General features: G+C 38.8%; 1 protein-coding gene across 1 annotated transcript in view; it reads right to left on the bottom strand.

Moving 5' to 3' along the window:
- MYH15 (myosin heavy chain 15) overlaps positions 1–12,625 on the bottom strand; it is a 214,061-nt gene that overhangs the window by 110,066 nt on the left and 91,370 nt on the right. The window contains 6 exon segments of the mRNA XM_042781754.1: positions 373–493; positions 2,097–2,165; positions 2,167–2,228; positions 6,918–6,970; positions 6,973–6,988; positions 8,020–8,108. Coding sequence (XP_042637688.1) covers positions 373–493; positions 2,097–2,165; positions 2,167–2,228; positions 6,918–6,970; positions 6,973–6,988; positions 8,020–8,108 — 410 coding nt within the window.

The following is a 12,625-nucleotide window of genomic DNA, read 5'->3' as shown; positions in this document are numbered from 1 at the left end:
GTGGATGAATCAGTCATATGCAGACGAGCAGTAAACTCCAGGAAACTGATTCATCTTTTTCTGGCTCTGATGTGTATACATATTTTTTAGCACCGTAAGGTTGATTCAGTATTTTGTATCTTGGCATACACATTATTGTTTAGATGAATAATTATAAAAATGCAAATGTAGTCAAGACGGAGGTTTAAGAAGCATTAAATTTTCCCTCTCCCACAATGCTGAAGTTTCCACTTTCAACTGAGCTCTCTTTGTGGTATTTGTGGCCATAAGAGATGTAAGAATGTCTTGTAATTTGCTTTCATAGGTATTTTAAGATATAGACTCTTTCCTCCCACTCCTCTCCAAATGCATTCTTTGCAGTTTTCTGGTTACTTTAATGATTCCAAAGTGGTACTGGGTATGGTCTATCTCTAAGGAGCCAATAGTTCTTCAACTGCTTTTCTGCTGTTCACAAACTTGTTCTTCAAAGGCCCACAGGTTCAGAATGCAGTACCTAATTTAAAATGGGTAAAGAAAAAAACACTGGGGGCAAGGAATTATGTGAGTTAAATAAAGAATAGTTTGGACAAATGAGGTGAAAAAGATTCAGATTTCTATTTCTCTTAACAATTTTCACAAAACTCTTGCCAAAGATAATGACGATACAAGCAATAATCCATTACATGAGTATGATACGTTATACCTTCTGAGTACTATAGAGACAACTTCATTTGATTTTCTGCTTTACTAGATAGGGCGAGAATGAGAGAGGTAAGAAAGAAATAGAGGTGGGCTATTGTAATAATAGGCATCACTATTGCAGATATAGGGAGTTCTGGTGGTGTAGTGGTTAAGGCATATTTGGCTGCTAACCAAAAAGTCAGTGGTTTGAACCCACCAGCTGCTCCCTGGAAGAAACACAAGGTAGTCTACTTCCATAAAAGATTTACAGCCTTGGAAACACAATGGGGGTCTCTATGAGTTGGAATCGACTCCATAGCAGTGAGTTTGGTTTTGGTTTTTTGGTTGCAGACATAAGGAGTCCTGGTGGCATAGTGCTTAAGAGCTCAGCTGCTCACCGAGAGGTGGAAATTGAATCCACCAAGTCCAAAGCACCAGCCACTCCATGGGAGAAAGGTGTGTCAGTCTGCTTCCGTAAAGATTTCCAGCCTTGGAAATCCTTTGGGGCAGGTTTATTGTGTCCTATAGGCACATAACAACAATAACAACATAGGGTCTACTCAGCTCATAGTGACTCTATAGGGCAAAGTAGAACTGCCCGATAGGGGTTCCAAGGCTGTAAGTCTTTTCAGAAGCAGAATGCCTCATCTTTCTCCCATGGAGCAACTGGTGGGTTTGAGCTGCTGACTTTTCAGTTAGCAGCCAAATGCTTTAACCACTTTACCACCAGATCTCCTATGAGTCAGAATCGACGTGATGGCAGTGGGTTTTGTTTGGTATAGGGTCTTTATGAGTTGGAATCAATGTGATAGCAATGAGTTTGTTGTAGAGATAAGGAAAATGAAAAACAGAGACATTAAGTGTCTTTTCCAAGATTCCTTCACTCTAATAGTGATTTGGTGGAGAATTAGAAATATGCCTCCTTATTCTGAGGTAAGTGATCTTTCTACTTTAACACACTTCAAACAAATTTGCTTTTTGTCTTACAATTTACATTTTTAGATTTCAGCAAGTAGAAAGCAAAGATGTCTTTCCTGCCTTCAGAAATACCCTTGCAGTTCATCCTTCTGGTTTCCTTCCTTTTGTAAGTTACTTGTACAGCAGCAATGGCCTGCTTGGGTGGCAGCTACGATTAAGTATATACAATATTTCAGAGATTCAATTCAGCCTCCATATCTTTCTCCTGTATATATTTCTTCTATATGTGGGCCTATTATCTGTTAATAGAGATTTAAGGATATTAGCTTCATGGATGCTGGATTTGAAGGGAAATAATAATGGAATTATGTCATCATATATCTCACTACCACCAAAACACATCGATTTGTAGCCTGGAGGATATCAACCAAATAAACAATGCATGCCTAAACTCTGGAGAAAAGAGTAAAATAGAATGGACTGCCTCAGGCTTCTTGGATCCTGGGATCTATGTTTACATTTGTTTAAAGTCAGCATCCAGCAGTTGGTTTGGGAAACTTTCACAGCATATCTTAATTCCTTTCAACACCATTACATTGCAGCTGCTACAGAACCAAGTAAGTGTCCATTACACCTGAGAAATGGGTCAACTTGTTTCTTTGCCTGAAAAAAAAAAAAAGGAAGAAAGAAATTATTACCCTAGATTTGCACGAATTGCTGCATCTTGAGTTAAAAATAGTTTGGTTTTGATGTTCTGTATATGGTAAGTCTGCTAACCAGAAGGCTAGCAGCTCAAACCTACCAGCCACTCCTCAGAAGGAAGAGTGGGCAATAAACTTCCCTAGTGATACTTCTTGGGAAACCCAAGAAGGGGTCGCTATGAATCAGATCCGACTTGGAGGCAGTGAGTTTGGTTTGGGTTTTTTTTTATATGGCAAATAAAAAGAGTTCACTCACTTCCAGTCTGATGGCACTCACAGTACCCCTCTTAGATGTCATTGTTGTTGTTAGGTGCCACTGAGTCAGCTCCAACTCATGGCGACACTATGTATAGCATAATGAAACATTCCCCGTCCTGCACCATCCTCACAATCCTTGCTAAGTTTGAGCCTATCATTGCAGTCACTGTGTCAATCGATCTCATTGAAGGTCTTCCTCTTTTTCAAGTTTGTGTCATCTGCATATCACAAATTGTTAATGAGTATTCCTCCAACCTTGATGCAGAGTTCTTCTTCATAGAGTCAAGACTCTTAGACGATTTACTCACCATACAGGTTGAATAAATATGGTGAAAGGACACAACCCTGACACACATCCTTCCTGATTTCAAACCATGCAGTATTCTCTTGTTCTGTTTGAAAGACAGCCTGTTTTGTCTGTGTACAGATTACTCATGAGCACAATTAAGTGTTCTCAAATTTCCATTCTTCATAATATTATCCATAATTGGTCATGACCCACACAGTTAAACACCTTTGTGTAGTACATAAAACACAGGTAAACATCTTTCTGGTATTCTTTTCTTGCAGCCATGATCCATTTGACATCAGCAATGATATTTTCTCATTCCATATACTCTTCTGAATCCAGCTTGAATTTCTGGAAGTTCCCTGTCAATATACTATTGCAACTCTTTTTGAATTTTCTTCAGCAAAATTTTATTGTGCATGATATTAATGATATAATTTGATAATTTCCACATTCTGTTGGATCACCTTTCTTTGGAATGGGCACAAATATGAATTTATTCCAGTCAGTTGGCCAGGTAGCTGTCTTCCAAATTTCTTGGCATAAATAAGTAAGTGTATCCAGTGCTGTGTCCATTTGTTGAAACATCTTAATGTTGACACAGTGACTGCAATGATAGGCTCATTTTGTCAATTCCTGGAGCCTTGCTTTTGCCAGTTCCCTCAGTGAGTGAAGCTTGGATTTCTTCCTTCGATATCATTGGTTCTTGATCAGATGCCTCCTCTGGAAATATCTAAACATTGACCAATTATTTTTGTTACAGTGACTCTGTGTAATCCTTCTTTTGATATTTCCTGTACCATTCAGTATTGTACCCATAAAATCCTTCAATATTGCAACTCGAGGCTTGAATTTTTTCTTCAGTTCTTTCAGTGTGAGAAATGTCAATCATGTTCTTCCCTTTTGGCTTTCTAACTCTAGGTCTATGCACATTTCATTATAATAATTGACTTTGTCTTCTTAAACTGCTCTTTGAAATCTTCTGTTCAGCTCTTTTATCCTGTCATTTCTTCCATTTGCTTTAGCTACTCTCCATTCAAGAGCAAGTTTCAGAGTCTCTTTTGACATCCATTTTGGTCTTTGCTTCCTTTCCTGCCTTTTTAATGACCTTTTGCTTTCTTCGTGGATGATGTTCTTGATCTCATCCCACAACTCCTTTGGTGATTGGTGTTCAATGAATCAAATCTATTCTTCAGATGATCTCTAAATTCAGTGGGATATTCTCAAGGTCTTATTCAGATCTCGTGGACTTGTTTTAATTTTCTTCACCTTTATCTTGAACTTACATATGAGTAATTGATGGTCTGGTCCACAGTCAACTCATGGCCTTGTTTTGACTGATAATATTGAACTTCTCCATTGTCTCTTTCCAGAGATGTAATCAATTTGATTTCTGTGTATTCCATCTGGCAAGGTCGACTTGTAGAACCATTGTTTATGTTGTTAAAAAAAGGTGTTTGCAATGAAGAAGTCATTGGTCTTACAAAATTTTATCATGTGGTCTCCAGCATCATTTCTATCACCAAGGCCATATTTTCCAACTACTCATGAGTCTCCTTTGTTTCCAACTTCCACATTCAAATCACCAGCAATAATCAACACATCTCGACTGCATATTTGGTGAATTTCAGACTGCAGAAGTTGGTAAAAATCTTTGGTTTTTCATCTTTGGCTTTAGTGGTTGGTGCATAAATTTGAATAATAATTGTATTAACTGATCTTCCTTGAAGGAGTATGGATATTATCCTATCACTGACAGCACTGTACTTCAGGGTAGATCTTGAAATGTTCTTAGATGTAATCTTAAGATATAGGAGTCTCCAAATAAGAAAAGATTTACCCAAAATTTCTTTAACTTGGAAAACACCCTGTATTTTACAGTCAGATATTATGAGCAAACACTCCTGGAAGATGAAAAAGACAACATTTTTGTTAGAATGTAAATGGTAATTTTTGCATGTATCTACCAATTAGAAACCTGCTAGGGAGAGGGACAAGAACACAAAAGAGAATTTCTGTGGGTTGGGGGAATTAAAAGAAAGGAGAAAATGGGGTACATGCACAAAATGTTTTATAATTTTGCTTAGGAATTCATCATATCCTCTTTATTATCTTGAAAGCTTCTAAGTTTCATTCTGCCACATAAGCTCCCTCATGTCACCTCCCCATTCATCAGAAGAAGCCCAACTAAGCTGTCAGAGGCAGTCTCCAATATAAGCCTTTGAAAAAACATCCAAGGAGCCACTGTATCTGGCTCTTAGCATTCTTCTGAAAGAACCCAAGCAGCACTCTTCCTAACACAAAGGTCTGCTGTGGTACTACAAGAAAAATGGGAAATAAGTGACTCTCTGTTTCTGCCCGGGGTCGTAGAAATACACTGTAAACCATATACTCATATTCTTGTATTTAGTCCCTTTCATGGACAGAAGCAGATGGTCCTGTGCCATCTTAAGATCAAACACATTCTTTCCCTTTAAATAAAGATGAAGAACCTTTTTAATTAGATCATAAAGCTTTTCTTATGTCTTTGTCTTAAGACTTTAAAAAAAAATAACACCTGACGAAATCAGGGCTAACTTGATTGGAAGCAACTCTAATAGGAAACAGAATTGCTCCAAAATCAAGCCAGCTAATTAGATTCTTTGCAAATGGAAGCAAGGTCTCTAGATGCATTCAGAAACCCAGCTGATAAGTAACAATGAGACAAAAACATACAACAGTGAATGAAGTGTTTGCATTGCAAAAACTCAAACTGCAGCATCATTGTTTAGCATCACACTTTCCCAAAATAGGCCACAGACTGTCAAGATTGGGATCTTAATTACAGGAGGTTAATAAAAATGCAAGATACTACAGAACCCCAGAAATCAGAATCAGCAACATCTGGCTACATGTTCCCAGGGTGATTAGTACTCTGGAGACATAAGGGCTTGTCATAGACACTCCGCTGAGGCTAATGGCCTTTCACCAAAGCTCCATAGAGGCTTGTAATTTCAAATAGATGGCAGGAATCTTCAAGCCCGTGATGTAACAAAAGCAATGCATGTAATTAATATCTGTAAAAACTCTGTCTTGGCAGTTGAAAATATAAAAATAAAACTCACTGCCACTTACACAACCTCATTATTCCCCATCACCATCATTCGTCAAAAAGTACAAACTGCCTAGAATTATGTTGTTGTCATGTGCTGTCGAGTCAGACCCAACTTATAGCAACCCCTCCTTGGGTTTCTGAGGTGGTATCACTGTGGAAGTAGATTGCCCAACCTTTCTTCTGAGGAGTGGCTGGTGGATTTGAACCGCCAGGTTTCTGGTTAGCAGTCAAGTGCCTTAGAAACTACGCTACCAAAGCACCCAGAATTATATGACTAAAGAAAGGGGTACTATTAGGGAGAGGGAAGATTGAGATGGAAGATCAAAGGAAGTTCCTAATCAGATATTGACTTAGGAACTCTCTTAATGTTCAATTTAGATAACTTGGACCAAATAACCTCCCATAATCTGAAATAGAAGTCCCTGGGTGATACAAATGGTTCACTTGCTTGGTGCTAACTGAAAGGTTGGCAGTTCAAGTCTACTGAGAGGTACCTCAGAAGAAAGGCCTGGCAATCTACTTCTGAAGAATCACTCGTTGAACATCTTATGGTTTCAATATCACAATTTTATTCTGATACCCATGGGGTGGCCATGAGTGCCAACCCCACAATTAGTACTGGTAAGGCTGAAATACCCACCTCCATGCCCCAAATGATTATTCGATTCCTTTTTATACTTTGTCCTTGCAGACAGGGGCTTAGGAGCTGATCTATGCTTTAGCATGAAATTCTAGGAGGAATTTAAATGGTAATATTAAGCACTCTAATGTTACCCAATTGAGTCTGCTTTGTGAAATCTTCCTGTATGTCCACTTGAATCTCAATTCAAAGGCAATCTTGAAGCGGTTCTGAAGACCTCACTTTTAGCTCACTTTCATTGTTCTATCTAAAAATCTAAACGTTCTTGAAAAGGCAGTTATCATAGCTGAAATCAAAAATATTTCCTAGTGTGGATTACAAAGAAGTTTAGGTCTTAAAGCATTTTTAATGCATCACTTTGAGATTTATACATCTCACAAAAGGAGGTGCTGTTGATTTCAGATTAGTATCAATTTATTCAGGCTTTCCTAAAAAGGAGACTATGTTGTTGTTGTTGTTGTTATATGCCGTCGAGTCAGACCGACTCATTGTGACCCCTCCTTGGGTTTCCGAGGCAGTATCACTATGGAAGTAGATTGCCCCATCTTCCTTCCGAGGAGTGGCTGGTGGGTTTGAACCACCAGCCTTCTGGTTAGCAGTCAAGTGCCTTAGCCACTATGCTACCAAGGAGACTATAGTAAACAAAATCATTTGGCAAATCACTAAAGCACCAATCTACCTACAAATGTCTCCAAGTCTATCAATTTAACCTGATAGCCAAGATTCATACCAACAGTAAAATAATGAATTCAGTATTCTCTCCTACTTACCAAACATTCATTAATTCTGTCCTTTGGCAAGTCAATACTATCTAACAGACATAGTTCTGTTGCAAGTCATCTGTTTGTTTAGATTTGATAATAAGTTATGGCTGGCAATAAAATGTCTTGAAAGCAATCATTTCTCAAGTTTTCTGTGTGTGGAAAACATTTATCTTAGGTCAGATTCTCTAGAAGCTGAAGCAGAGATGGAAATTCTGGTTCAAGAGATTTATTTGGTGAAGGAATCAGGTTAGGGCAAGAGAAAAAAAAATTAAACAATGATGTGGACTCTGCTAGAAACTAACTTTTGTCTGATACCTTAGGGAGCTTGAGCACAAAAGCACCAATTGCACTACTGTTGATGCACCTTGAGGCAAGATAAAAGTCAAAGTGTCCGGTGAAGGGCAAGGAGATAGATTAGCCTCCCGTTTGGTTGAGGAAGATTAGGCAGCTGTGAAATGTTGTGAGCCAATATTCACATCAGTGGGAAGATGAGTGCAGGGCTGACAAAGTAGACCTGGATGAGGCATCAACAGTATTCATAAAGCCCTTGATAATATCAAGGTAATAATTCAACTTTCCCAACTTGGCTAACTTCAAATATTTTATCCTCAATTGAAAATGTGAAATTTCAAATAAGCAGTAACATATGCATATTTTGAGGTAGTTAATATAGAATAGACACAATTAAACATTACTTTATGCAGAGATGAAATCATTTGGAATGAAGCTCTTTTCTTGTATTTCTTCTCACATATCGTAAAACCAAAAAAAGAAAGAAAAAGCACTTTTTGTCACATTCTCATACTCTGTAGATGGAAGCATAAATTCATAAATGTTCTGAAAGGTAATAAATAACAATATTTATGTCTTTAACACAAAAGTCTATTTCTAATGCCTTTCCTTAAATAAACAGATAACAATACGGTAGCATTTTTGATTCAAGGCAAAAAAGCAAAAATATACTATCAAGAAATATCCATCCATAGGAGATTGATTAATTAAATTATTAAGGAGATATAGTGTAGAGAAGCTGGACTATATGAAGAAGAACATGGCATCAAGATTGGAGGATGACTAATTAACAACCTGCGGCGTGCAGATGACACAGCCTTGCTTGCTGAAAGTGAAGATGACTTGAAGCACTCACTGATAAAGCTCAAAGACTACAGTCTTCAGGATAGATTACACCTCAGCATGAAGAAAACAAAAAATCCTCACAACTGGACCAATAAGCGAGATCATGATAAATGGAGAGAAGATTGAAGTTGTCACGGATTTCATTTTACTTGGATCCACAATCAATGCCCACAGAACAGCAGTAAAGAAATCAAATGATGTATTGCAGTGGGCAAATATACTGCAAAAGACCTCTTTAAAGTGTTAAAGAGCAGATGTCACTTTGAAGACTAAGGTGCACCTGACCCAAACAGTGGTATTTTCTATAGCTTCATATACATATAAGAGCTGGACAATGAATAAAGAAGACGACAGAATTGATGCCTTTGAATTGTAGTGTTGGCAAAGAATATCGAATGTTCCATGGACTGCTAGGGAGAGCTCTGGTAGCATAGTGCTTAAGGCACTTGACGGCTGACCAGAAGGCTGGCGGTTCAAACCCACCAGCCACTCCTCAGAAGGAAGGTTGGGCAATCTACTTCTGTAGTGTTATCGCCTCAGAAACCCAAGGAAAGGTCGCTATGAGTTGGGTCCGACTTGACGGCACATGACAACAACATCATGGACTGCTAGAAGAATGAACAAATCTGTCTTGGAGGAGGTACAGCCAGAATGATTCTTAGAAGCAAGAATGGCCAGACTTCGTCTCTCATACTTTGGTCATGTTGTCAGAAGGGAACAGTCCTTGGAGAAAGATATCATGCTAGGTAAATTAGAGGGTCAGCAAAAAAGAGGAGGACCCTCAAAGAGATAGTGGCTGCAACAACGGGCTCAAGCATGGCAACAATTCTGAGGCTGATGCATGACTGGGCAGTGTCTCGTTCCATTGTACATAATAAGGTCACTACAAGTCAAAAACAACTTGATGGCACCTAATAACAACAGCAACATGCACAGAAAGTCAGTGGAGAGAAGAGAAACCTTCAATGAGGTGGATTGACACAGTAGATACAACAATAGACTCAAATATACCCATGATCGTGAAGATGGCACAGTACTGGACAACATTTCATTCTGTTATATATAAAGTCTGCATGAGCTGCAGCCAAATTGATAGCAACTAACAGCAACAATGTATATGATGGACTACTGCAGCCTTTTAAAATGATAAGGATCCATATAATTGACACGGAAATATTTCTAGGATCTATTTTACATGAAAAACTAGGCTACAAACAGTTTGCATGTTATGATGCTGAGTGTATGTTCATGTTTTTTAAGTGTGGTTATGTTATAGATAAGGAACTCTGGTGGTGCAGTGATTAAGTGCTCAGTTGCTAACTGAAAGGTCAGCAGTTAGAACCCACCATTCACTCTGCAGGAGAAAGATGAAGCAGTCTGCTTCTGTAAAAATTTGCAGCCTTGGGAACCCTATGAGGCAGTTGTCTGTCCTATAGTATCGCTATGAATAGGAACCGACTTGACGGCAGTGGGTATGTTGACGGCAGTGGGTATGTTGACGGCAGTGGGTATGTTAGACTTGACTATCACTCCTTACTGCCATCAAGTCGGGCCCGACTCAGCGACCCCTCGTTGGGTTTCTGAGGCGGTATCACTACGGAAGTAGATTGCCCAACCTTCCTCCCGAGGAGTGGCCGATGGGTTTGAACCGCCAGCCTTCTGGTTAGCAGTCAAATGCCTTAGGCACTATGCCACATAGAAAATATTGAGAGGCTTGTACATCAAAATGTTAAAAGAGTTGTTGTCTCTCTATGAAAGATTACAGGTATTTTTTTATGTTCTTCTTTTGAAAATTTCTATATTGTCTATAGTTTTTATAACATTTATCCATTACTTATATAATTTATTAAAAAACAATACATCTATTCCCATTTTCTTGAAGCAAAAAACCCTATGGTAAGCCATCTGCTTTACAAACATTCAGAAGTAACTAACTCAGTAATATGTATAGCCATAACAGAAACAATAAAACTGGCAGGCAACCTAGAGAAAATGGTCCAGCTATCAATATGGAAAACTAATCAAATATTCTCTGGGCTTTACTAGCAGGTGTCCTGAGGCAGATGTCATGAGGTTTAATCGCTGAGTTTCTATAGAGATGTATCAGAATCTCTAGCAAATCACTTGACCTCTTTGTGCTTTAGTTTTTTGACCTATGAAAAGGAATAATACACTCTCCATCAATTTTTTTTAAAGTGTTGTAATTCTAGTTTAAGTATTTTAATTCCCCAGAAAGTATGGTTATTAAATTAGCAATGTAATGTTTGGATGAGTCAAAAATGTGGAGGCAAGTATTCTCCAAGGGTACTTTAAAGAATGATAAAAAAAGGACATTTTGGACAATTCTTTTTTAGTTCCGAAGAACACAGCACACGTCCTGAAGAGTTAGAAGATGATTTTCCCTCTAATTCTCTTCCTAAACCACTGTCTGAACTCTTATGATCAGAGAATTATTCAACTGGGAGCCATAAGCTTATGTAGCCACTGTCTGAGAGACTTCTCAGAAGCACTTTAGAAGCTATTAGGATCAGGCAAATGCACTGCCTGCGTACTATCAGAGTTCAAACACAACAGCTTCCATTTCTCAACCTTGTCTAGGGGCAGGCCTATGGGATTTCAGACATGTTCCTGAATTATGTTATCATGTGCTAAAGCAGCCAGGAAGTGCAAAATTCTCTCTCCATTCCCTGACTGTGTCAGTCTGGAGTCTCACGTCAGCATCAGCATACAGGAGCTAAGAGTTAACACAGAGGAGGGAAGCTGGGTGTGAGATAATAGGAAGGTGAGACTGTGAGGAAGTGAGAGCACACACCTATTGGAATTTGAACCCTGGGTGACCGGATTTTTCTATCTTCCTAGGATTTCCATTTTCAAGGGAAAAAGGAAATGTAAATTTGTATGTAAAATCTGATTTTTTTAACCATTGTGGATCAGAAAAAAATGTTTGGAGGCTAGGTTTAGCTCATGGGCTGCCAATTTGTGATTTGTACTATAAATAGTAAAGAGTTTCCCTCAGTATCTAGCATTAGTACGGATGTGCTCTTACTGACCTTCAGTGCCTTCAAACCCTCTATATAATGGCACAGAAGATTTAATTGTATCCTAAATGTGTGTAGTCTATTTATCTCTCTGTTTTGTTTGTTTGTGTGTCTGATTCTGGGAGATAGGGAAGTTAAAGTGGAATATGCACTAGACTAAGAACCACAAGTCCTGCTTCATACCCAGGCTTTGGCACTTAAGATTTGTGAAATTGGGAATGCCACTCAAGTCCTCTGTACTGGTTCCTGTAAGATACAGAGATATCACCCTTGAATTTATTTAAACAGGTCATGGCTAAGAGCGATTGAGACAATATACCAAACAGTACTTTGTAAATTACAAAACATTATTATACAAGATTCCCCAAACTCGAAACTCACTGCCATAGAGTCGATTCAGACTCATAGAGACCTCCATTTGGGTTTCCAAAGCTGTAAACCTTTACAGAAGTAGATTGCCCCATCTTCCTTCCAGGGAGCAGCTGGTAGATTTGAACTGCTGACCTTCTGGTTAGCAGACAAATGCCTTATCCACTACACCACCACAGGTCTTTTATACAAGATTAGTTGCCAATAAATATTTATCAAATGCCTCTTAACCAGGCAGTTGCTAGATACTAAGTCTATAGTTGAACAAGTCAGGCATAGTCCTTACCCTCATGAAGCTTTTAACAACCACAAAAACACAAAGTGTTGTGAGGAGGAAGTGAAAAATACTTTGAGACTACGTATTTTAAGAGTTTTGTTATTTTCCCAGAATCATTTACCAAGGCATAATTGAATGCTCCACTGAAACCTCTTCAGTGTCACAGCAACATGCAAGCCTCCACTGTGCATGAAATGCTTGGCCAGCGATGAAACTCAGGTCTCCCACATGGAACAGCAGATTCTAGTACTATACCACCATTGCCTCCCTAGACCAGGAATAGAGTGCTCAAAACGTATCTGTCTATAGCACTAGTACCATCTTCCTGAAGAAACATTAGATTTAGGATGTTGTTGTTGTTTGCCGTCGAGTCGGCCCCGACTCCTAGGGACCCCTCCTTGGGTTTCTGAGGCAGTATCACTACGGAAGTAGGATTGCCCAACCTTCCTTCCGAGGAGTGGCTGGTGGGTTTGAACCGCC

This window comes from Orycteropus afer, unplaced genomic scaffold (genome assembly GCF_000298275.1).
Source record: "Orycteropus afer afer isolate SDZICR_OR568_19922 unplaced genomic scaffold, OryAfe1.0 scaffold00166, whole genome shotgun sequence".
In the NCBI taxonomy this organism is placed as follows: Eukaryota; Metazoa; Chordata; class Mammalia; order Tubulidentata; family Orycteropodidae; genus Orycteropus; species Orycteropus afer.
This window is presented reverse-complemented; position numbering and strand designations above follow the sequence as displayed.